Source organism: Bubalus kerabau, chromosome 3 (genome assembly GCF_029407905.1).
Source record: "Bubalus kerabau isolate K-KA32 ecotype Philippines breed swamp buffalo chromosome 3, PCC_UOA_SB_1v2, whole genome shotgun sequence".
Taxonomy (NCBI): domain Eukaryota; kingdom Metazoa; phylum Chordata; class Mammalia; order Artiodactyla; family Bovidae; genus Bubalus; species Bubalus kerabau.
In genome coordinates, this window is record NC_073626.1 from 48,455,496 (window position 1) to 48,479,877 (window position 24,382).

General features: G+C 45.5%; 1 protein-coding gene and 1 non-coding gene across 20 annotated transcripts in view; one reads left to right on the top strand and one right to left on the bottom strand.

Annotated features, from left to right (window-relative positions):
- The window catches only part of DST (dystonin), a 514,655-nt gene that overhangs the window by 216,292 nt on the left and 273,981 nt on the right, over positions 1 to 24,382 (bottom strand). For all 19 annotated transcript variants that reach the window (XM_055571805.1, XM_055571789.1, XM_055571786.1 and 16 more), the window contains one exon: positions 11,288 to 11,454. In XM_055571805.1, coding sequence (XP_055427780.1) covers positions 11,288 to 11,454 — 167 coding nt within the window. The remainder of the gene's footprint in view (positions 1 to 11,287; positions 11,455 to 24,382) is intronic.
- Positions 21,247 to 21,318, top strand: TRNAC-ACA (transfer RNA cysteine (anticodon ACA)). The gene has a single exon. It is a non-coding gene; the product is annotated as a tRNA-Cys (tRNA).

The window sequence follows — 24,382 nt, forward strand, 5'->3', positions numbered from 1 at the left end:
TGAGCTTACTTCCTAGATACAAGGACCTATTTCACAGAATAACGGAAGGCTTAGTGCGATAGTGCATTTCTGTAAATTAATCTTGGCAAGAGGGCCAGGAACACAGAAAAAAAGGTAATGTAAGCATATACTCCTATAAATATTAATATTTACATGCTAACTAAAGTCCCAAAGCTACATGTAAAAATACACAGACGAACACTAAAAACATTCCCTGGACATAGACACTAACGCACACACCTCGCTTGGGTACAGAGGCGTTACAAACCATGCATGTGAGCTCCCTAAAGATTTTAAAATGTGATAATGTATACAAGTCACCCACATATACTCTCAGAGTTCAAAGTGTTTTAAGTTTACCTGGTAAGGGAAATAAGACATTTGATTTTGCCTCACAAACTCACACGTTTGTGACTTTAAAAAACAATGAACAACCGTCAGGGCTCAGTCTAGGCTATGCCTAGCCTGTGGCCACACCTTACCTGCGCGCACACACACATATCCTGGTACCTCTGGATTAATCCAACTTCCTATGGGAACATTTCAAACCCTCAAGGGCCTCCTCCCAGTATAAACCAGTCCAGTCCAGTTTAGCTGGTAAGGTGTGACTGACTCCAGGTGTGAGGCTGAATCACAGCCTCCAGGTCCTGTTAAAGGAGGTGACTAGAACACAGCCTCACAGCCCAACCTTCCCAATTGCAGCGCCTTTCAACAGCTCATAGAATGCAGCAGGATGATGGTCCTATTAAAGTTTAAGTCCAAATGTAAACAATGAACAAAATCATTGCTACCCATCTCTACACTCAGATGAGTGAAAAACTCCTGGCTGCCTAATTAAAAAAAAAAAAAAAAAAAAACAAATGGCATGCTTTTAAAACACAGCTTGCTTTTAAAACACAGCTTGTTCCAAAAATATTGACTCGTACGTGGGTAACAGATTTAAAACACGCTTGTGAAAAGCATGTGGGGGCCAAGAAGGAGAGTTAAACATAAGAATGGGATAAATTAAGAACAAGAGGAGGACAAGCTGGAACTAGTGCCCTGAAATTATCTTGGCAAAACCCCTGCAGCAGTTCAGTCCTGACGTACTCATCAGCATCTCTTCATGTGGCCACCTGAGCTCACCCGCTACCCGGTCTGTGCTGCTAGTTCTGGCCCGTGGGCGCCCATTCGTGTCTCTGCCTGTCACAGAGACATGTTTTCACGCTGAGAGAAGCTTCACGCTGCTGAGTTGGAACTTGGCTTTCAACAGCGTTCCAGAGCAGAGACTGATAAAGTCAGACAAGCTGGGGGCTGAATTCAAGCTGGAATCAGAGTGTTATTTTTCAGCAAGAAAAAAGTCCATTTTCCTGTACCTGAGCACACAGAAGTCTCTGTTAACCCCTCTGCTGGGACACCTGTCTCTCGGGGACACACTCTGTCAGGGATTTAACTTCCCTGTCTGTCTTAACTCTTGGTGACATCAATCCACTATCTAGGAGACACTCCTGGAATCCCGTGGCTATTGATTCTCAGTCAATTCTACTTCGTCCTCTCTTGCTTTCAAGCTCCTTGCTCCGCAAATGCTCTTGTGACGTCCTTCTGATTTAAGTCCATCAAATCAAAATCTGCTTTGTTCTTCTTTCAAATGAAAGGTGACTTGTGAGGGCCAACGGTAAGGCTAATTTACCTAAGATCTCTGACCAGTTGAGTGTTGGTGAAAAGATCTTAACATGCTTTCAAGATAATTTAAACTATACAAACAAAACAAGCAGGGAACTACTATAAACATATGGTATTTTTATTATCTGAACCCCCTTTGCATTGAAAACTGAATGTAACAAATGAATGTTCCTAGAAGCAATTAGGGACAGATTCCTAAGACAGAAGTAACATGAAAATAATCTATCAGTGACTTATTTAAATAGAACCCACAGAACCAACCCTTGTAATCTCTAAATCATATTACTTTATCACCCTTACTACTGAAATCAAGCAGGGCCCTGAAGGGCTCCTGAGCACAGAAGCCTTTCTGTTCCCTGTTTCTTGCTTGTAGGGAACAGACTCTAGCTTCTACAACCTTCCCTGAGTCCCAAAGGGCAGAAATGAATTAAAAACAAACAAACAAACAAAAAAACAGCTGGCTTAAAACTCAACAGTCAAAAAACTAAGATCATGGCATCTGGTCCCATCATTTCATGACAAATAGATGGGAAAACAATGGAAACAGTGACAGACTTCATTTTCTTGGGCCTCCAAAATCACCGCAGATGAAGCCATGAAATTAAAAGATGCTTGCTCCTGGGGAAGAAAAGCAATGACAAACCTAGACAGCATATTAAAAAACAGAGACATTACTTTGCTGACAAAGGTCCATCTAGTCAAAGCTATGGTTTCTCCAGTAGTTATGTATGGATGTGAGAGTGGGACCATAAAGAAAGTTGAACACTAAAGAATTGATGCTTTTAAACTGTGGTGTTGGAGAAGACTCTTGAGAGTCCCTTAAATGGCAAGGAGATCAAACCAGTCCATCCTAAAGGAAATCAGTCCTGAATATTCATTGGAAGGACTGATGCTGAAGCTAAAGCTCCAATACTTTGGCCACCTGATGCAAAGAGCTGACTCATTAGAAAAGACCCTGATGTTGGGAAAGATTGAAGGCGGGAGGAGACGGGGACAACAGAGGATGAGATGGTTGGATGGCATCACCGACTCAACAGACATGAGTTTGAGCAAACTCCGAGAGTTGGTGATGGACAGGGAGGCCTGGTGTGCTGCAGTCCATGGGGTCGCAAAGAGTTGGACACAACTGAGCAACTGAACTGAATTGGGAAGCGAGGGGATGCAGAAACCAGTGAGGAGCAGCCAGGACACAACAGTGTAGTCTTGAGACAGGGCTCCGGTTCCCCTCAAGGGATACGCTAACAGTGTCTTTGAGCTCTTTACAGAACTAAAACCCAACCACCTAAGGCCAGATTAAATGAACCAGAGAAGATCATCAAAAGATTGCCTGAGATGAAATGAAAGGAACAGAGGCCCTGCACACACCCTTATCTTATCAGCGACCCCCTTTAACCACTGCTGTACAATTCCCCACTGATCCTCCACAGCAGGGCACACAGTTTGGAGAGGCACAAGCCCACTGTGGCCCCCTTTGCAGGCAAAGATATAAAACTATTCTTTTCTCTTCACCCAAAACTCTGTCTCCCAGACCCGATCCAGAATGGGTGCACAGAGGCTGAGTCTGGGCATCAGTACCCACCGCACCATCCAGGCCCTCCACCCTCTAGGATCCCAGGGACACACTCCAACTACAGGACAGTTCATCTGTGACTTTGCTCTTAGTGGTCCTGTTCTAACGTTCTCTTATTATCTAAGTTTTCCTCACTATATGATAGTTGTTGATGCTGTTTTCAGAGATGGCTGATTCTAGATTAAACAATTAATGCTGTCCTCATTAATTCCTTATAAGAGACCAAGATCTTAGTTGGCAGTTATATATGGTACTATTTATTTGGTCATTTTGTAAGCAGATAGGGTAGGTGTTCCCAGAGAAAGAGAACCAGGCAAGGCTTTCTTGGCATAAGAGAACCATTCTTGGCCTAAGCCATCTTGTGATCTAAGCCTTGCCACCATGCTTGCCCTTGAACAGATCTCAGTAATTAATGATCTTATGGGAACAAAAAAACACAGAAACTCTGCCCTGTCATCCAGTAAGATAAGTAACAATAGCAAAGATAATATACTAGTTATAAAGACTCTCAGCTCTGTTTCAATGGTAAAGATTAGCCTGAAATGCTCAACCAACAGATAAACTACAATCTAAAGGATGATGACTTTTTCTGACCCTAGTGACTTCAATCTGTTGACTGCCCAAGCGCCTTCATGCATATGCAAGTACCCTTAATTTAAAATTTCCCCAGTTATGCTGTCTAGGCTGCTTCTAGAAAGATCCTCAGTGTTCTCCTGACTTACAGCAAGTAATAATAAATCCTTCCATCTCCCCATCTTGGTTTGGTTGTGTCTTTTGCCTTGACATCCACCAAAAGGCAAACCCAGTTTTGGGGTAACAATTTCTGAAATCCATTGAGAATTCTCACATCTTTAGTCTTTAAGGACACACTACCACAACTGCTCTGGCCAACAGTTCCGTTTCTTGGTATTTAGTCTGCCTATTGGAAATTACCTTAGTATTTACAGAGAAGTATATGAGAACTTGAGAATCCAGAGCAAACATGTCCATTATTAAAAGGGTATCTGGTGTGAAGCATATGAGTTACCTTTTGAGCCTCAGTTTAATAATTTAACAATTTGATAATTTAATAAATAGATAACAGTGAAAACAGTACCATCTGTTTCACAGGATTGTGATAATTTTGAAAGCTGCTGCTGCTGCTGCTAAGTCACTTCTGTCATGTCCGACTCTGTGTGACCCCACAGACGGCAGCCCACCAGGCTTCCCCGTCCCTGGGATTCTCCAGGCAAGAACACTGGAGTGGGTTGCCATTTCCTTCTCCAATGCATGAAAGTGAAAAGTGAAAGTGAAGTTGCTCAGTCATGTCCGACTCTTCGCAACCCCATGGACTGCAGCCCACCAGGCCCCTCCATCCATGGGATTTTCCAGGCAAGAGTACTGGAGTAGGGTGCCATTGCCTTCTCCGAATTTTGAAAGCTACTGATTTGCATTGGAGAAGGAGGTGGCGGCCCACTCCAGTGCTCTTGTCTGGAGAATCCCAGGGAAAGGGGGAGCCTGGTGGGCTGCCGTCTATGGGGTCGCACAGAGTTGGACACGACTGAAGCGACTTAGCAAGCAACCAAATACTAAAATACTAAATACTAAAAAATAGGCAGGACAGAAACTAATATCTGTTCAACATCCTGCATCTAATTCTTGGGTACCCACTATATGATGGTTACTTTCTTTTCACCTTTATAAAACATTTTTATTTCCTAAAAACTATAAATCAGTCTTATTATATAAATTTGTCTTTGTTTTTATTTAATTTAATAATATTATTTATTATTACTTATTTCATATAATTCTGTTTCAAGAAACAGAATTTTAGAAAATTAAGTTTCTATGGAACTTTAGGAATAAGTGAAATGTTATTAAAGTACTGCTTACCAGGGTTAACAAACACACTCTCCACTTTTAAAAGTCATATTCTATGAGGGACAGTAATAGCAATATGCTAGACAATTCAAATTAATGTGCTTGACTCACAACTACTGACATTGCTGCTGCTAAGTCGCTTCAGTCATGTCCGACTCTGTGCGACCCCACAGACGGCAGCCCACCAGGTTCCCCCGTCCCTGGGATTCTCCAGGCAAGAACGCTGGAGTGGGTTGCCATTTCCTTCTCCGATGCATGAAAGTGAAAAGTGAAAGTGAAGTCGCTCAGTCGTGTCTGACCCTTAGCATGGACTGCAGCCCACCAGGCCCCTCCGTCCATGGGATTTTCCAGGCAAGAGTACTGGAGTGGGGTGCCATTGCCTTCTCCACTACTGACATTATTCACATGCATATGGAAGCTGAACGATGCTATCACTCTTCTCATTTCAGGTTCTATTTTGGAATCTTTAGATGATATTATATACAGTTAGCCCTCTGTATCTGTGGTTTCTGCATCCTCAAATTCAACTAACCACGGATCAAAAATATTTGAAAAAAAATTCTAGAAAGTTCCAAAAAGCAAAATGAGTTTTGCTGTGTGCTGGCCACTGTGTACATAGCATTTCCATTGTATTAGGTATTAGAAGTAACTTAGAGATGATTCAAAGTATACAGAGCATGCACGAGGTTATATACAAACACTGCACAGTGTGAGCATTCATAGATTTTGTTATCTGTGGGATAACCCCCAGTGGATACAAGAGGACAGTGAGACACAAAAACCTTACTAAATCAGTTATGTCAAATAATACTGATCTACTCTTACTTGATGAATCCTACCTATTCCCTTCTCAGCTCCAGAGAAATCTGCACTCTATCCAGGCGCCCCTGCCCACATCAGGGTTCCACACCCCTCTCTCCATGCACTGCCCTGATCAGGAGGTCGTTTCCTGCAAAACCATCACTCCCACCTAAGGTCCTTCTCAAGAAAAGAATCTATAAGATTAAGCTTGGTATCTGAGAAGAAACCCAACCCATGTGCCACCTCAGATAATTTTTATTACAGAAGTCAAATAAAATCCATGCAAATAATAAAATTTGTATCTCAAAAAGCCCAATAAAGTGGGTGTATTTCCACAGCAAATCCAAATAAATACATCACAAAATTTAAGAGGATAATTATCAAGAGGAAAACAACTGTTAAAACACAATTCTATAAATGCGATTATTTCTGCCCAATAGCCAAAAATCTAACAGTGATTTGTTAATTGTTTATAACTTTGTCTCTTTTGTCTTGAGTAAATCAAGACAATCAATAACGAAAACCATGTATAAATCAACACCATCTGCTTAATTATTACACAGACTAGGGGAAAGGTACTCAACTATTTTTTAAGAAAAAAGAAAGGTCCAAGGATTCAAAAAAATACGGTTCTACAGATGAAAGGCTTCTTCTAGTTAAAGAAACCACAGTAATGTTCTAGGCACAGAATAACTTGACATTTCAGCAACAAAAAAATCTTGTAAACATTTAAACCAGATGGTATTTTTACCATGAATTCTAATAAAGGAAAACAACACACAGGAGGGAATCAAGTTCCAAGTCAAGGCTAAACACACTGCTGTACACAAAACAGACAACCAACAAGGACCTAGTGTATATACAGAGAACTATACTCAGTATTTTCTAACAACCTAACGGGAAAAGAATCTGAGAAAGAACAGACACACAGGTTACTGAATCACTTTACACCAGAAACTAATGCAACACTGTAAATCAACTACACTTCAGTCAAACAAGAAGTTAAAGGAAAAAAAAGCTAAAGCTAAGCAATGTTCTAAAATGATTACTCTGCCGAAACGAAAGTTCAAAACGAATAATGCTCACAAGAGTGAAATCCTGTCCTAAAACAAGGTGAGCTCTGAAACATAAACAGGGCAGTGATTTATTTAAGTACTTAGGGAAAAAAGGCACAGCAGGTATACCTCAATTTGCATTCATAACCCTTTATAAGTATCGCAGAGACAATGCCTGCAGAGTATGGCTTTTAAAAGTCAGTCATTTTAGAAGAAGAGCTGGCTTACAAATGCTTTGCTTCTACCTAAAAAACTTCAAAGCAGAGCACACCTTCAAAACGCACCCTGACACCCACCCTTTGGTCTAACAACCCCCACACTGCCATCCAAAGGCTACAAAGACCTTTCCGCTCAGGTACAGAGTGGGTCCGGCCTTCCAACGGCCTACTAAGTCACACGGGACACACAGCGCGACCACCACAGTGTCTGTGGCCACAAAACCTTCCTGGCAGCGGGGCCCTCGAGGAGAGCTGTGCTTTATTCTGGACAAGAGCTAGCATGTCTATCCAGGTTCTTCTTTCCAACTCAGCAACCAACACACACATCTACTGAAATGCCATCCTGTAAAGGAGGCAGACTGACCGCGTTTAAAGGGGCTCTTGGGTGTGGGCCACGGGAAACTCGGTACAGTGTTACATGTCTCAAAGTCTCCAAAGTAAAAAGAGGGAGAGAAGAGTGGTAGGGAAAGGGGAGAACGGGGCGGGGTGCCAGGCAAGCAGCCCAGGTGGGAATCACACTCTGCATCTCGGCAGCACTGTGACCTTGGCAAACCTGAGGGTGCCCATCTGTAACGTGGGCTTCCTCCCAGAGCTCGAGGAAGATACGAATGCGACAATATAGAGGAAGCATCTAACAGAATGCCTCACAGGCAGCAAGTTAGTAGGGTATTAACTGTTTCATATAATTATTCTTTTATTTCCAAGTAACTCGGTCAGTTCAGCAAGTTAGAGTTTGGACTTACTCTCACAGGAAGATACTCAGCTCTTCAAGAGCATGACAAACTCCTTGCAAAACTGAGAAAAATAACTGAAGTCAAGAATGACATTGCGTTCAATAAGGAATTTCTGTGGATTTCACTTCTTATAAGGCAACAGAGGTGTGCCCTGTAAGAACAAGAACAGCAGCTGGGCACTGGGGTTTGGGTCCCTAGCCCGACACTCGCTGGTTGCGTGACTTAAAGCAAGTATGTACTCTGGTCTCGGTTTCTGTGTGTAACCAGGGGGGACGACATTCTCACGGATGTTGTCAGGACTGAGTGAATGAACGTAAGTAAGCTGCTCAGGATAGCACCTTGCCCTTAGCAGGTGCTACGTCAGTGTTCATTCAAATCCAGCAATTCTCACCAGGAAACTGTTTGCCACCCCAAAGCTGGCCATCATTAAACCCACCTATGCACTGGAGCTGCTAGGTGAGGAGGCTGTGATGTAGAAACGGACAAGGCTTCGTCTGAACCCTGACCTCACTAATCATCAGTGCTCTAAGTATACAATCTCAGTCCTCCACTTATAGAGTCTACACATGAGAGCTTACTGTCCGCTAAGTCACTGACAAAATTCAAAGACATCCCACATACCATAGCTCTGCGTGTCTGAGTGATGATCTCTGGACAGTAGAAATGTGATTTTTTTTCACTTGTCTGTATTTTCTAGTGTTTTACCATGCACGTGCACCATTTAAGGCTCAAGATATCATTTTCACTGATACATACTCTTTACTCATTATATCAGTCTTGCCTAATCTAGGCTTCTCTCCAGTAAAAGGTGTGTTAATTGATAGAAGTGTTGTTTGTTGTCAGAAAGAATGTGTAGCTTGTGGTAACTGACACAGTTTAGCTGAGAGATCTTGGGTAAGTCTTTCTCTGAGTCACATTCCTTCATACATAAAATATGTGGGCACAACAGTGTCGTTCAGAATTCCTGCTGGTGGGATCTTCGTTTCCTGACCTGGGACTGAACCTGAGCTTCTGCATTGGCAGCACAGAGTTGTAATCACTGGACCACCATGGGAGTCTCAGGATTCCCCCTGGTTCTAATATTCTGTGACCATCTTACACTGTTCAGATGGGAAGCAGAAACAATAGGGTATATGCTAAACCCTTAATTGTTCCGGCTTTGCTCTCCTAGAGAATCTGTTGGGAACCAGTATGGTATAATAATCATCTTCTCATTAATGTACAAATTTATTTGCACAGGTTGTAATGTTTTCTTTCCTGATCACTTTATCTATATTTACGTATTTATTCCGGCTGTTCTGGGTCTTCGTGCTGCGTGTGAGCTTTTCTCCAGGTGTGCGACACAGCCTGCTCATTTCAGTGGCTTCTCCTGTTGCGGAGCAAGGCTCCGGGTGCACGGCCTTCGGCAGCTGCGGAGCACAGGCTCTGGGTGCACAGCCTTTGGCATCTGCGGAGCACAGGCTCTGGGTGCACAGCCTTCGGCAGCTGCGGAGCACAGGCTCTGGGTGCACAGCCTTCGGCAGCTGCAGGGCACGGGCTCCGGGCACACGGCCTTCGGCAGCTGCGGAGCACAGGCTCCGGGCGCACGGCCTTCGGCAGCTGCAACACGTGGGCTTGGTGGTTGTGGCCCCTGGGCTCCGGAGCGCAGGCTCAGTAGTTGTAGCCCACGGGCTCAGTTGCTCCCAGTTCAAACCCATGCCTCCTACATTGGCAGATGGATTCTTTACCACAGAGCCATCAGGGAAGCCCTAGTTTATTTTCTTTATTAATTATAAAATGATGCTATATATGGAGAAGAATGAGAAAGCTGAACTATAAAAATGTTTTCTCAAAGACCTGTCAATTGTTGAGGCACATATGTGGGACAGAACCTCTTGAAATGACCTGTCTACATGAGGAGACATTTCAGGGTGACTGGCCAACAGATCACTTCCACTGCTGAAACTTTGACATTGCGTCCATCTAGTAAAATCGCTAAAGAAAATCTAGATGTATTCTGTGAAGCCTGGGAATCCCAAAGCAGTGACATGTCAACACTGCTGATAAATCAGTGACGTGCTTGAAGGAAAATGAGGGGAGAAGTATGGCTCCCTTTCATTTCCAAAGCCAGTGAGGAACAGCGCAAACCTGAGATCATTAAAGCCAGACATGCCTGACTCCGAGGAGCAAGCCAAGATAGCAAGCTTGGACTCAAGCTGGGTTTGCTAAGTCTCTGCGAGACAAGCAATGCCAACTCCAAGACTGAGAGGTGGCAGGATCAGGAGAATGAGATTGTTCAATATGGATGGAACATGTCCAGTATGGCATATTCTATTTATTTACTATGCTATGCTATGCTATGCTAAGTCACTTCAGTCGTGTCCGACTCTGTGTGACCCCATTGACGGTAGCCTACCAGGCTGCCCCGTCCCTGGGATTCTCCAGGCAAGAACACTGGAGTGGGTTGCCATTTCCTTCTCCAACGCATGAAAGTGAATTGTGAAAGTGAAGTCGCTCAGTGGTGTCCGACTCTTAGCGATCCCATGGACTGTAGCCTACTAGGCTCCTCTGTCCATGGGATTTTCTAGGCAAGAGTACTGGAGTGGGGTGCCATTGCCTTCTCCGATTTATTTACTAGGGGTCACTAAAAACTTACCAAGATTTAATTCATCAACTAGAGGTTTTTGCTGAGAGGGTTTGAAGCTTGCTTCAAGTTTACAAGCTTTCTCAAAACAGCTCAAAGATAATGATAAGCTTATGCTTTTCCTGGAAATAAACACACTTGTTCCTCTCTGCCACCAGCTCCAAACAATAATTAAGATACCTTTGCAGAATCAAGGGGCTTCCCTGATAGCTCAGTTGGTAAAGAATCCATCTGCAACGCAGAAAACCCCAGTTCTATTCCTGGGTCGGGAAGATCCACTGGAAAAGGGATTGGCTGCCCACTCCAGTATTCTTGGGTTTTAAGACACTTTGGGCAGAATCAAGTGTTTCTAAAGGTTGATAAGGGTAGTAAAAGGGTAAGCTCCATGATGACTGTTTTGGATCAACTTCTCGCACTTTGCTATAAACTGCTGAAGAAGCTTTAGGTGGAAAACAGATGGGTCTCAGTTACAAATAAAGATTCTGTGGATGGTAAAACTTGAGAAGCTTTTGAGGTCAGATCTTGGGAATACCATGCGGCAATGCTAACCTTTTAAGAAAGCAAATGATCCTTTATGTTTCAGAAATTCAACAATTTTGCAGAGAAAACAAACTGAAATCTTACTTTATTTTCTGATCACAAAACCGACTGTGAAGCTTTCTGACAATTAATAAATGCCAAGGTAGTTGCTGTTAAAAAAAAAAATTTGGAAATGAAAGAAACACTTAGATTTATCAAAGGGCGGGAAAACTCAAACTTCATACCTGTATTTATGAATGATGGCATTAAATAATTTCCCATCTCTCCAGCAGGTGGTGAAATTTTCACACCGAATCCCAGCATAACCTTCCGTGGCCTGCTGCGTCCACAGTAACAGTCTCTCTTTCGCTGACATGTCTTCTGACTCACCAGTAACATGGATATCAGATATCTAAATGGAACAGAGAATGGTAAACCATTAGGAAGGAAGGAAGCTAACTCAGATTAAGAGCCTACTATGTGCCAAGCACTTTTTACTTAATCCTCCTCTCACTTGTAAGATGACAATGTTTCCCCCATCTCCATCGAGGGAACCTGAGTTTCAAAGAGATCAACAGATAGAAAAGGAGGATTTAACCCAAGCATCTCATTTTTTTTTCATACCAAAATGTCCCAGCGCTGAAAAGTCTCCATTCCTCTTTACTAATCAGATCTGTTCAAACAACTTAAGCACATTGTTTTTCCAAGTTCGAATGGATCACAGTAGAACCTACAAATTAATCTACGTTACCCGTCTTCAGAGCAGAATCTGATCCAGCAGGTATTCTGTGTAAAGAAAAGGAGAACAGCTCCCTCTCCAACTAACCACACTGCTTAACTATTTGGCCAGAAGTCTTCCTGATTTTCTCATGAAGCTTTGTTCAGTTTACCCAATGGGAAATTTTCATCAAATAATTTTTCCCGATACTTTGTTTGCCTTATTTTTTTTTTTTATCTCTTCCACTGAATGATAATGAAACAGTCACCAGTTCACATGATCTCCATTTGCTCGTGGCCCTTTGATAAGGGTCCTATTTAACCTGCTGATAATGATGTTAAGGCACCAAGTGACTCTGGCAGGGGTCAGACAGTGACTCCCCAGCCAGGATTAACACCAGCAGACAGCTGTTCCCTCAGTCAGTGGTGATGCCAAGCCGGGGGTCAGGACAGGAGGCCGACCAGGGTCAGATGGAAAGGAAGGCGGTGGGGCAGGGGGTCATCCTACACAGGAAGGAAAACCCCTCAAGTCCGGACCCAGCCTCGAGAGCTGGCCACCGGTCCCCTCACTCAGGGACGCCCTCCAAGCCGGGGGTCAGGACAGGCAGCCGACCGGGGTCAGATGGAAAGGAAGGCGGTGGGACAGGGAGGGTTATACTACATAGGAAGGAAAACCCCTCAAGTCCGGACCTAGCCTCGAGAGCTGGCCACCGGTCCCCTCACTCAGGGACGTCCTTTCAGGCCTGTGAGCCAGCATCCTCTTCTACAGAACAGGGGAGAGCAAGCAGGAGCAGGGACTATTTAAGACTCTCTTCAGTCTTAAGTCTGAGAGCCTAAGACACTAAAAACGACACAGAGGTAGAGGTTCACACAGGCAGGCAGGCAACTGACAGCAGAAAGCTTAAAAACTGGACTAAAGAAGCCCTTTAGTCTAGAAAGACGAACAGATAAAGACGTGGTGCACATATTCACTGGAATATTACTCCGTCATACAAAGGAATGGAACAATGCCACTTGCAACAACATGGACGGACCCAGAGATGATCACACTGACACGTTTATGTGGAACCTAAAATACGACACGGACGAACCTATCTACAAAACAGAAGGAGACTCCTGGTCACAGAGAACAGGCGTGTGGCTGCCAAGGGGAGGGGAGTGGAGAGGAGGCGTGGGCGTGCGGGACTGGCAGATGTAAACTATTACACACGGTGCGGAAACCGACAAGGTCCTGCTGCACAGCACAGGGAACCAGAACCAGGTTCCTGCGGAAAACCAGAATGGAGGAGAATATGAAGAGGACTGTAGACACAAACGTATAACTAAGCTGCTCTGCTGCAAAGCAGAAGTGTACACTTCAATAAAAATTTTTAAAAAGATCTATGCCTGTACATGTAAAATTAGCTGTTTCTGGAAAACCTGAGAACACAGGGTGGTATTTATAGCAGTATAAAAAAAAGGGCAATAGCTGGGTAGAGGCAGGGACTGATTTCTGCAGGGTCAAGAATGTTCCAGTCCAGTCCAGGGCCAAAGGTAACTGCCTATTAACAAGGAAAGTCAACACATTTCAACCATATGGTAAGTTTAACAGGCTACAGTGCTGCCCAGCACATCCAGGATTAAGGAAGAAGAGTTAACAGGCCTGAAAATGACTAAACATCAACCAGGAGAAAATAATATATTTTATTAAATGAGTTCCTGAAAGTTCCCAAATCTTGTTGTAGCACGTTACACTCACGTACACTCTATCAGACCACTGCACATGCAGACGCTAGGTTAAAAGCTATAGTTTTAAGGGGTATATTCAAATATGTTATGAACCAAATTTTAACATATCAAAGACCAGTAATAAGTCAAGCCTTTCACCTTCTCCTTCAATTTCCAATCAACTATTATTCCCACTAGGAAATTAAAGCATTTTTAGATATACTGTTACCACTCACCATTGCCTCCCTAGGTATATCTAACTTTTATATGTACCTAGGTATATCTAACTAAGATACAGTGCAAAAAAATTAAAAAGAAAAATTAACCAAATGCTAAACACTGTAAATCTGAAGTTGCCACTCACGACTCCTAATATAAAATCAGCAGAACAACCTGACTCCTCCATCAAGGGCAGGCCAGGTGGGATTCTAGGAAGGAACCAGGCCTCTTCCTCCAAATCCTGGAGGTACACAGAGATCACAGAAGGTTTCAGCTCCTGCTGTTTGGGTTCAAATCCCAAGTGCAACTGTTAACAGGATTAAGACCCAGAGCTACTTAACGTGGGCAGATCTAGAGATGACCAAACTAAGTGAAGACAGAGAAAGACAAATATCATATGGTATCACTGATATGTGGACTCTTAAAAAATGATACAAACGAATTTATTTAGAAAATAGGAAAAGACTCACAGACTTAAAAAACAAGCTTATGGTCACCCAAGAGGAAACGTGGGGGGAGCAATAAATTAGGTTAGGATTAACATATACACGCTACTATATATAAAAGAGTTAAATAACAAGGACCTACAGAGGTCTCTACACAATATCTTGTAGTAATCTGTACTGGAAAAGAATACGAAAAAGAATATATACATATATGTATAAATGAATCACCTTGCTGTATATTGGAAATCAAGGCAATGCTGTAAATTAACTGTACTTCAATTAAAAGAAGAGACCTAGAGCTATTCACATCATCTCCCTAAAGCCCATCTTCCTCCTTTTTGAAATATAAATGATGATATAATAACATCTTTCTAAAGTTTAGACAAGATGACCTACATTAAGTGCTCAGCACGGGGCCCGCAGGTAGAAAACTCTACAAATGTCAGCTTCTCCCACCACTTGATGAGCAGTACTGGTTGCTTCAGGCCTCTCACCAGTGACCTGCTAGCCAGCATCCAACACAAACAAGATGTTTCAGACCAGAGCTCCTCCTGGACGCTGGAAGCCTGCGTGACTCTCCTCCGAGTCACTGCCGGCCGCCACTGGAGGGCGCGTGCTGCCTCCCACAGAGCCTCTAGGACCTTCTTTCACCTCTGCTTCCTTTCCCCGGACCCAGTCTGCCTCCATTCCCAACTTCCACTCCCAACTTTCCAGAAGCATATACTCTGCAGGAAACAAAATCTGCTTACCTCCACCACCCTGCTTTGGCCTTTCCACTGAACCCCCGCCACCACGCCCCGCAGTGCCTTAAGTCCTGGACACCAGCAGGCACATGGGCAGGGCACGCTTCCCATCTCCCCTGATGATGGAAAGCAGCAGCTCTCAGATTATTATCTGAGGCACAAAGACCTCGCCTTTACATATCTGGTCATTTTTGTGCCACCACCTCCTTCCTGTCCTCAAGATGACCCGTGCTCCCAGCATCTAGTATCTGCTGGGGGTCCCTGTCTGCATCCAGGGACCCATCCTCACAGGCCTCAGCCTTCTCGCCATGCCGACCAGTCACATACCCTCAGCTGGATCTCGTTACCTTGAACCTGATCCAGTCCACTGCAAGTCTGTGGCTTCCGACAGCAACGGCCATTTTTCCAGCACTTTCACTCCCCAGCTCCAGCGGGACCAACCAGAGGCCCAGCAGCACCGTGCGGTTCTGCGCCGGCCCGACTCTGCCCCGTCTCTGAGCCCTCCGCTGGCTTCGCCGCCTCCTCCCTCTGTCTCCACCACGTAACCCCTCACTTCACCCGCTGTCCTCAACTTCCTCACCCTGCAGCCACCCAGACGAGCCTCAGCCCCGATCTAGGCAGTCTGTCTCCTCTGTGGGGATGTCCGCGTCCCACGTGGACCACTGCCTCCTCGAACCCCAGCTCTGATCTCGGCTAGGGGCTCCAGGAAACGCGCCTTTTCTCCTCAGCGTCCTCAGTGGCCAGTCTTCCTATCCCTCTGAGAACTTCTGTCCACTCTTCCCTATGCAGTGAAACGCCTACCCCACCTGCTCTCCTACTGTGTTTGACATCACCTTTCATCATCTTCACAGAGAAGAGAGAGACACGTAAGGGCCCTGGCCTGTCACCCTGGGTCTCTGTGAGGGGCTCCCCTCTGGGTGTTTGCTCTCATTATGTACAATGCCCAAGTCTCTTCCGTCCTAAAATGAGTAAAAACAAATAACCTTCATAAACCCGTTTCCTCTGTACTCAGCACCATCCGGAGAAGGCAATGGCAACCCACTCCAGTACTCTTGCCTGGAAAATCTCATGGACGGAGGAGCCTGGTGGGCTGCAGTCCATGGGGTCACTAGTCGGACATGACTGGGCGACTTCACTTTCACTTTTCACTTTCATGCATCGGAGAAGGAAATGGCAACCCACTCCAGCGTTCTTGCCTGGAGAGTCCCAGGGACGGGGGAGCCTGGTGGGCTGCCATCTGTGGGGTCGCACAGAGTTGGACACGACTGAAGTGACTTAGCACCAGCACCACCTCTCTCTCTTGTTGGTAAAGCACCTGGAGAGCCCACTCTGCCCTTTGTAACCTTTATCTTTACTCCTCAGCCTGTTGAGTCCCAGCTTCTGTCCCAGTCATTCCATGGAAAGTAAGAAGGGGTGAGCAGACAGTAAGAGGGGGTCAGCGCTCGTGACTCTGCTCACAGGAGGCGGGAGAGGAGCCGGTCTGTGCGGCGTGGGGAGGGGTCAGGCGCGGAGCGCGGGCGGTCCCGCCGAGGGTCAGCGCTGCCAAAGCTGGGCACCTGCACACTTCCCATGCCCTGGAGAGACAGCAGCAGACTCCGGGGGGCACAGGCTGCCCCAGGACTGTGGGGAGCAGAAGCAACTACCTTTAGTCAAGATCACCACCTCCAGGTTCCCGTGTCAGCATCAACCCCTCCTAAGACACAGCCACGACAGACCTAGAACCACACCGGGCTCAGGAGAGCCTCCCGCCTCTGGAACCGAGCCCCGGTGTCAGGTGAGTAACAGTCTCCTAAACAGGCTCCGCGCACCACACCCGCCCCTCACCCCACGGACACATAGATCCACGTCAGTCTTGGCTGGTCTACCCAGGCCCAGGCCATTCGCCTTCTGTTCCATGGTCAAACCACACGGCATCAGACGCCCTCTCTCTGCAGGGGCTCTGCTCAGGCCGCTTCTCCCCTGGAGCATCCCCGCCCCCCATGCCCAGCTCAACACAGACTGAAGTGCTCAAGGGGCGGGAGACCTGCGGGAAGGGAGAGAGGGGAAGGCCAGGGACAGAGAAGGGGAGGAGGGAGGGGGAATGGAGGGAGGGGGAGGGAGGAGGGAGGGGGAGGGGGGAGGGAGGGGGAGGAACGTAGGGAGGAGGGGGAGGAAGCATCAGAAGTGTCATGTTTGCACTGGGGATGAATGAGTTTTAGCCTATCATGTAACCCTTGTCACCTTAGGAAATAAAAGGTTTCCAACTAAGGTCACTTCGCAGTAACTGCCACACCCCCAGCCACTGTCTAGGAGTGCCTGGCAGCGAACCCAGGCCTGGAGATTACTCAGCGAGAGCCCAACGCTACCCAAGTGTCATCTAGTTTCTGTAAAACAGTGTCAGAAACTTAACCCGGGATATAGTTTTGAAATGTCTTTTCAAGGCAAGAAAAGAAGCCGACACCTCCATCAGAATGCTCACTTGACTTCCGTTCCTGCGGACGGGGGTGGGGGGTGGGGAGTGGGGGTGGGAGGTGTGGGGCGCAGGCATGGAGGGCCAAGCCTCCCGTGCTGGTCAGCTGAGGCTGCCAGCCTCAGTCCTCTGAGCAAAGTCAAAGCCACGAGAAGACTGGGCGCAGCCGCACCCACTTTTCACCACGATGCTGTCATAGTTCTGGCATGTGGGAAGGGAGCGCATGCCAAGGCCAATTTCCAAAGCTGACTCACACAGCCCCAGGACACTATTCACAGTTTTATCATATTTAATTCTATCTAAGGCAAAGGCAATTTTAAATTTTTAAAAAATAATTAGAATTTATGAAAAGGTTAAATAATCAGACATGTAACAGCAGAAAGGCAACATCTCTGAGGCTGAGAGGACTAAGAAACATAACCTAGAGAAGCTATGACTATAGGAAAGGATTAAGGAATCCAGGGAACTCTAACTGGAAGACCGCGGAGCCCGCTGTCAGCCCCTGGTTTCACTGGTGAACAAGCTGAGGACACAGGAGGCTCCGGGACGTGTCCAGGGTCTCAGCAGGCCGGCTGGGAGGGCCCGAGGCACGGACCTGAGGGTCCTAAATTCCAGCTCAGGACCTGCAAGAGGAGAGTGAACTCTCTCCTTCACATTTAGAATAGACACCTATCCTGCCAACTCGGACCGATCTTTCCTCCCGGTCAGGAAGCCCGGTGGGTGCTCACTCTCAGTGCTGGAGAGATGCCTCCACTCGACTGTGTAAGGGTTAAGGGTCAAGGTGGAGAAGGAAATGGCAACCCACTCCAGTGTTCTTGCCTGGAGAACCCCATGGACAGAGGAGCCTGGCGGGCTACAGCCCATGGGGTCACAAACAGTCGGACACAACACTAGACTATACTCACACTGGTCACAGTGGCCATCATTAAAAAATCTACAGATAACAAATACTGGAGAGGGTGTGGAGAGAAGGGAACCCTCCTACAGCGCTGGTGAGAACGTAAGTTGATGCAGCCTCTATAAAAAACAGTATGGAGGTTTCTCAAAACACTAAAAATAGAATTACCGTATGATCCAGCAATCCCACTCCTAGGCGTATATCCAGGCAAAACTGTAACTCGAAAAGATACACACACCCCTATGTTCATAGCAGCACTGTCCACAATAGCCAAGGCATGGAGAAGACCTGAATGCCCATCAACAGATAAATGGATAAAGAAGACGTGGCACATATATACAACGGAATGTTATTCAGCCACAAAAAAGAACAAAATAACGCCATCTGCAGCAACATGGAGGCAACTAGAGATTATCACACTAAGTGAAAACATCTCAGAAAGAGAAAGACAAATGCCACGTGGCAATACTTATATGTGGACTCTGAAATATGACACAAATGAACACATCTATGGAACCTAACAGACCCACAGACAGAGAGAACCTTGTGGTTTCGAAGGTCGGGGAGGCGGGGAATAGCAGATGCAAACTATCATATATGGGAGGGATAAACAGCGTCCTACCACACAGCGCTATACAGGGACTATATTCAGAGTCCTGTGATAAACTATAATGCAAAAGAACATAAAAAAGAATGTGTGTATATACATATACACACACACATACTTGTATATATATAACTGAATCACTCTGCTATACAGCAGAAATTAACACAACAGTGTAAATCAACTAGACTTCAATTACAAAAGAAATTTAATTAGAAAAAACATTTAAGTCTTCTGACTCAAAAGCTAAGTCCCCTTTCCTCTGCTACACCAAATCGACAGTGACACTCCATGGCATTTCAGGAAGAGTTTTGTTTACTGAGAAACCAGCTCATTTTACAGAAGCAAAAACTGACACGCTGGGTGTGGGAAAGGTAGTTGTCAAACGTTCCTCCCTGCAGAACCCAAATCCCTACTGGTTCAGAGAGCTGGACGCAAGCACCATCCACGGAATTTCAATTCCTTCACATGTTTGTGTTCAAATCTACAAGAGAGTTTACACTCTAATTGAGAGAGTTCAGGTACTACCAAGGAGGAATGCAGGAGGTTGGAAAGGGTGATCTCAGGATGCTTCCACCTCTGTTAACACAATAATTTCAAGAATGAAAGCTGATCCTTGGGGGGAAAGGTACTGCAGAGCCACGGAGGGCAGTGACCTGTGTTCCATCCCAACCCCACGGCTTCCTGGGCCTTGGTCTCCTCTCATGGAGATGTCCACACACACACACACACATACACACACACAAGGTTCAGAACGGTGCCTGCCCATGTGAGCGGAAGTGACTGCACCAGACTGGGGGTTATTCCTAACAATCTTTTACTCACACTGCTGGACACTCTAGTCAGGCAAAAGCAAATTCCATACTGAATGTGTCAAAACACACAAATATTTCCAAGCCTGGATGTTTGCTTTCAAAGACAATCTCTTCAACGATGTTTCAACTGTTTTGGCAGAAACCGATGTAATCAACACATTTTTAGTGTCTGCTTCCAAGTTTCAAAAATGTGTGAAAAGGCTCCACAAAATATTCTTAACTGCAAAGAGGGCACATGTATTTTGAAAATTGTATCTCGTTAAAAAACTGCCTCCCTAAAAGGAAGACGTAAATAGAGGATTAAAGCAAAATAAAAGCTGATAAAATTCAAGTGCTGATGCTCTACATTAAGGGTCACCTTGAGCAAAGGTTCATTTATTTCTTATTCAAACACAGGATAAATTAACATAGATTTAACTATTTCTCTTGTACAGCAAAGGATCTGAAACTTTGACATGTCCTTCATTTAACAGAAAAGACAGAAGCATTTTAATGCTGATACACAGCCACATTCTGTGCAATTATTTTAGAACTAAATTTTCACAAACTGGTTATGAAATCCAAATGAAGGCTAGAAAAAAAAATACCCATAAATGCATTTTCATTTAAAAACATGAACTGTTTCAGAAAGAAACGAGTTAAGTCAACTGTAAACCAAATGACCTTTGCTTAGAAGATCTAGAAAAACGGCACTGATGAACCTATTTGCAGGACAGGAACGAGACACAGACACAGAGAAGGGATTTGCAGGGGGAGGAGAGGGGGGCACGAACTGAGAGAGCAACACTGACACACACACACTACCACGTGTAGAACAGATGGCTGGTGGGAAGCGGCTGTGTAACACGGGGAGTTCAGCCTGGTACTCCGACACCCTACAGGGGTGAGGTGGGAAGGGGGAGGGAGGCTCAAGATGGAGGGAATATATATATGTGTGTGTGTGTGTGTATAATTATGGCTGATTCGCATTGCTGTACGGCAGAAACCAACACAACACTGTAAAGCAATTATCCTCCAATTTAAAAATAAATTAATTTTTAAAAATCTACAGAGCAAAAGCTACTATAGAAAAGGAGAAATACTTAGAATTTATCCTAGTCCTTGAATTCTAAGTACAATTTTGTAGCTTAAGATTCATAGAAGACTTGGTTAAAGAAAACTCTTCTGAATAAATATTACATTTCAGTGAGGCAGACAGGATGAAGCACAAGCTGGAATCAAGATTGCCAGGAGAAACATCAATAACCTCAGATATGCAGATGACACCACCCTTATGGCAGAAAGAGAAGAGGAACTAAAGTGCCTCTTGATGAAAGTAAACGAGGAGAGTGAAGAAGCTGGCTTAAAACTCAATTCAGAAAACTAGATCATGGCATCCAGTCCCATCACTTCCTGGCAAATAGATGGGGGAACAGTGGAAACAGCGTCAGACTTTATTTTCTTGGGCTCCAAAATCACTGTGAATGGTGACTACAGCCATGAAATTAAAAGACGCTTGCTCCTTGGAAGAAAAGTTATGACCAACCTAGACAGTATATTAAAAAGCAGAGACATTACTTTACTGACAAAGGTCCATCTAGTCAGAGCTATGGTTTTTCCATGGGCTTCCCTGGTGGCTCAGACGGTAAAGCGCCTGCCTACAATGCGGGAGGCCCGGGTTCGATCCCTGGGTTGGGAAGATCCCCTGGAGAAGGAAATGGCAACCCACTCCAGCATTCTTGCCTGGGGCTCCAGTCCATGGGGTCGCAAAGAGTCGGACATGACTGAGCAACTGAACTGAACTAAGGTTGACTATTCATGTATTATTGTAACATTTTGAGATGTTTCTGAATTATGTTATTCTGATACAATGGGAAGTCAATTAATAAAATAACCAACCCTCCTTTACTCAGATGCTGATAATGTCACTTGTACACTATGCACACCCCTCCCCATCCTTCCCTCCTTGGCTTTTCCCTGCAAACCACTGCCCTATTCACGGCAATTCACCAAAGGATGAAAAGAAAAGGAGGGTGAAAAGAAGTCCGTCTGAACTAGTTTACATGGCTGTATGACAGGGTGGGACGTCAAAATGACAAAATTCTCCCGTGATCCACAGTTTGGCTTTCTGTTATTTCAATGATCCCGGTCTAGCACAGTCCAAAAATATTAACGGAAACTTTCAGAAATAAACAATTCTTAAGTCTTAAATGGCACAACGTTCTGAGTAGTGAGACAAAATCCTGCCCCGTCCAAGTCCGTCCCACCCCTAAGAGGAATCACCCCACTAGTCACTTCATAAATGTCTTGGTTATCAGACTGACTATTGTGGTTTAGCCACCTGATATGAAGAACTGACTCACTGGAAAAGACCCTGATGCTGGGAAAGATTGAAGGCCGGAGGAGAAGGGGACGACAAAGGATGAGATGGCTGGATGGCATCACCGACTCGATGGACATGAGTTTGAGTAAACTCCAGGAGTTGGTGATGGACAGGGAGGCCTGGTGTGCTGCGGTTCATGGGGTCACAAAGAGTCAGACACAACTGAGCGACTGACCTGCACTGAACTGATTGTGGTTTCTCAGTGCGTGTATTCAAGGAACGCTTATCTTCATAATGGCCCTAAGGTGCAAAAGTGATGCCAGTAATTCAGCTACTCTCCTGTGCCTAATTTGCAAACTAAACTTCACTGTAAGTATTTAAGTACAGCAAAAGTACAGTGTATACAGAGAGGGCTGAGTACTATCAAGTTTCAGGCGTCCACTGGGAGCCTTGGAATGTGTCCCCTGAACATACAGAGAGTACCATGATATCCACGGTCCGGATCCCCAAAGCCTCCAGGGCATCTAAGCTTACAGCCACACCCCCAACATCTGTAATGAAGAAACGATGGGATGTGTTGGTATTGGTTAGACATATAACAGGCCCAGAATAAATGATAGAGAAATCAAAGAAGAGGGGGCTGGAGGGAGGGGTGAAAACACAGCACAAGGGTGTGCAGTGGAATCTGCAGATTCGCAGGAATTGAAAGAGATGCATGCAGGGGAAGGTGGGGAAGTGGCAGCCGCTCTGAGCTTGGCTGGAGACAGTCCCCGGCGAGACCCAAGCCCTCCCTCACCCCGGCAGAGAGGCCTGAGCAAGTCTTCAGGTCTCCTGAGGCTCCATGTCCTCATCCTTAACTGGAGTGAACGACAGAACCATCTCATGATACTTGAACAGCCCCGTGGGGGTGCCGAGCATGCAGCAGGGCTCCGCAAACACCATGCCTATTAATAGTCATGTCATCAACCAGCCCCACATCCTCCATTTCTGGAATGGGGACCCGAGACCTGGAGAAATCGCAGGAGGCATCCAAGGCACCCGGCTCTCTGGCAGCAAGGCCTGGCGGGAACTCACACCTCCTGCCTCCGGGCCCGTGATTCACACCACTTGTCAGAAAACACATGATGAGGGGAAAACGAGGGTGATGCTGGTTTTCAGAATTTAATGTGGTTTTCATGAAATGCAGGAGAGGGTGCCTGAAACATAAGCCGTGTTCTCACATTCCACCAGGAGATACTGTCATTCAGTTAAATCCAGGGGAAGGCTTCATCTGGGGATGACTCCACCACCCCAGGGACCACTTAAGAACATGGAACGAAATGAGTGCTCTGGCCACAGTCTTGACCATCAGAATCACCAGCCCGCAGTGATCCAGTGTATTAGGATCACTGCAGTTGACATTCAGCCACCTATATATATACTTTTTTTTTTTAATTTATATGGCTGCGTTGGATTGTAGTTGCAGCGCGCAGGATCATTCAGTGGGAACACGCAAACTCTTTACTTGTGGCAGGATCTAGTTCTCTGACTGGGGATGGAACTTGGGTCCCCTGCTCTGGGAGCACAGTCTTAGCCACTGGGTCATCAGGAAGTCCCACAGCTTATTGCTTAAGAGCTCCTTAGGTAACATTTATATGTGGTCAGTTAGAAAAACAACAACCCATAAAGACAGAAAATAACCATCTTTGTGGAGATCAGCATCACAAGATTGTGAAGAAATGGGACTTGTGAAACTTAAGGATGAAGAAAGCTTTGTGGGAACATTTCAAGGGCAACAGCAAGCTCCTCGTCACAAGTCCAGGGAGCATGTGCATCAGACAAAGAAGGGGCCCCTGAGCTCATCACATGCTGCCCCTAAACGTGCTGTGCCCTGGCCACCTCTGTGGGTAACACTCACCCTCCCCAATGAACATCAGCGCTTAGAAACGTCATCCTCTTAGAAACGTCAACCAAGCTCACAGCATCTCCTTTAGAACTCTGACCGTTCATGTGGGATGCTAAGCCATCATTTAACCCAGCTACTCCCATCTACTGCGCTGCCTTAAGGATCTTATTTAACCCGAGTTTCCATTTCTTAGTTCCAGAAAAGAGGAACTGTCTGTTTCGCCTATTTAATACAGTTCTTAAGAATGATCAAAAGACAATGAGTCTGAAAGCGTTTTCCGCTTCCAAAGCAATATGCAACTCTGCGATACTTCTATTTTCATTTATACCTCCTTACCCTAGCAAAGCTATAACATACTATGACATTCACATCCAGTACGTGCCCAAGGAGGGCCAGCTGAACTCCCTTCTCAGAACCCCAGAGCCTGGAGGACTACCCAAGGTCAGCTGATGGGGCAAGGATTAAAGGGGAGGTCGTCTGGTCACCTAGAGCAAGAATGACAAATATCACAGGAACTAGGAAGTTCAAGGCAGAGGCCTAAAGTAAGTCTAAGCT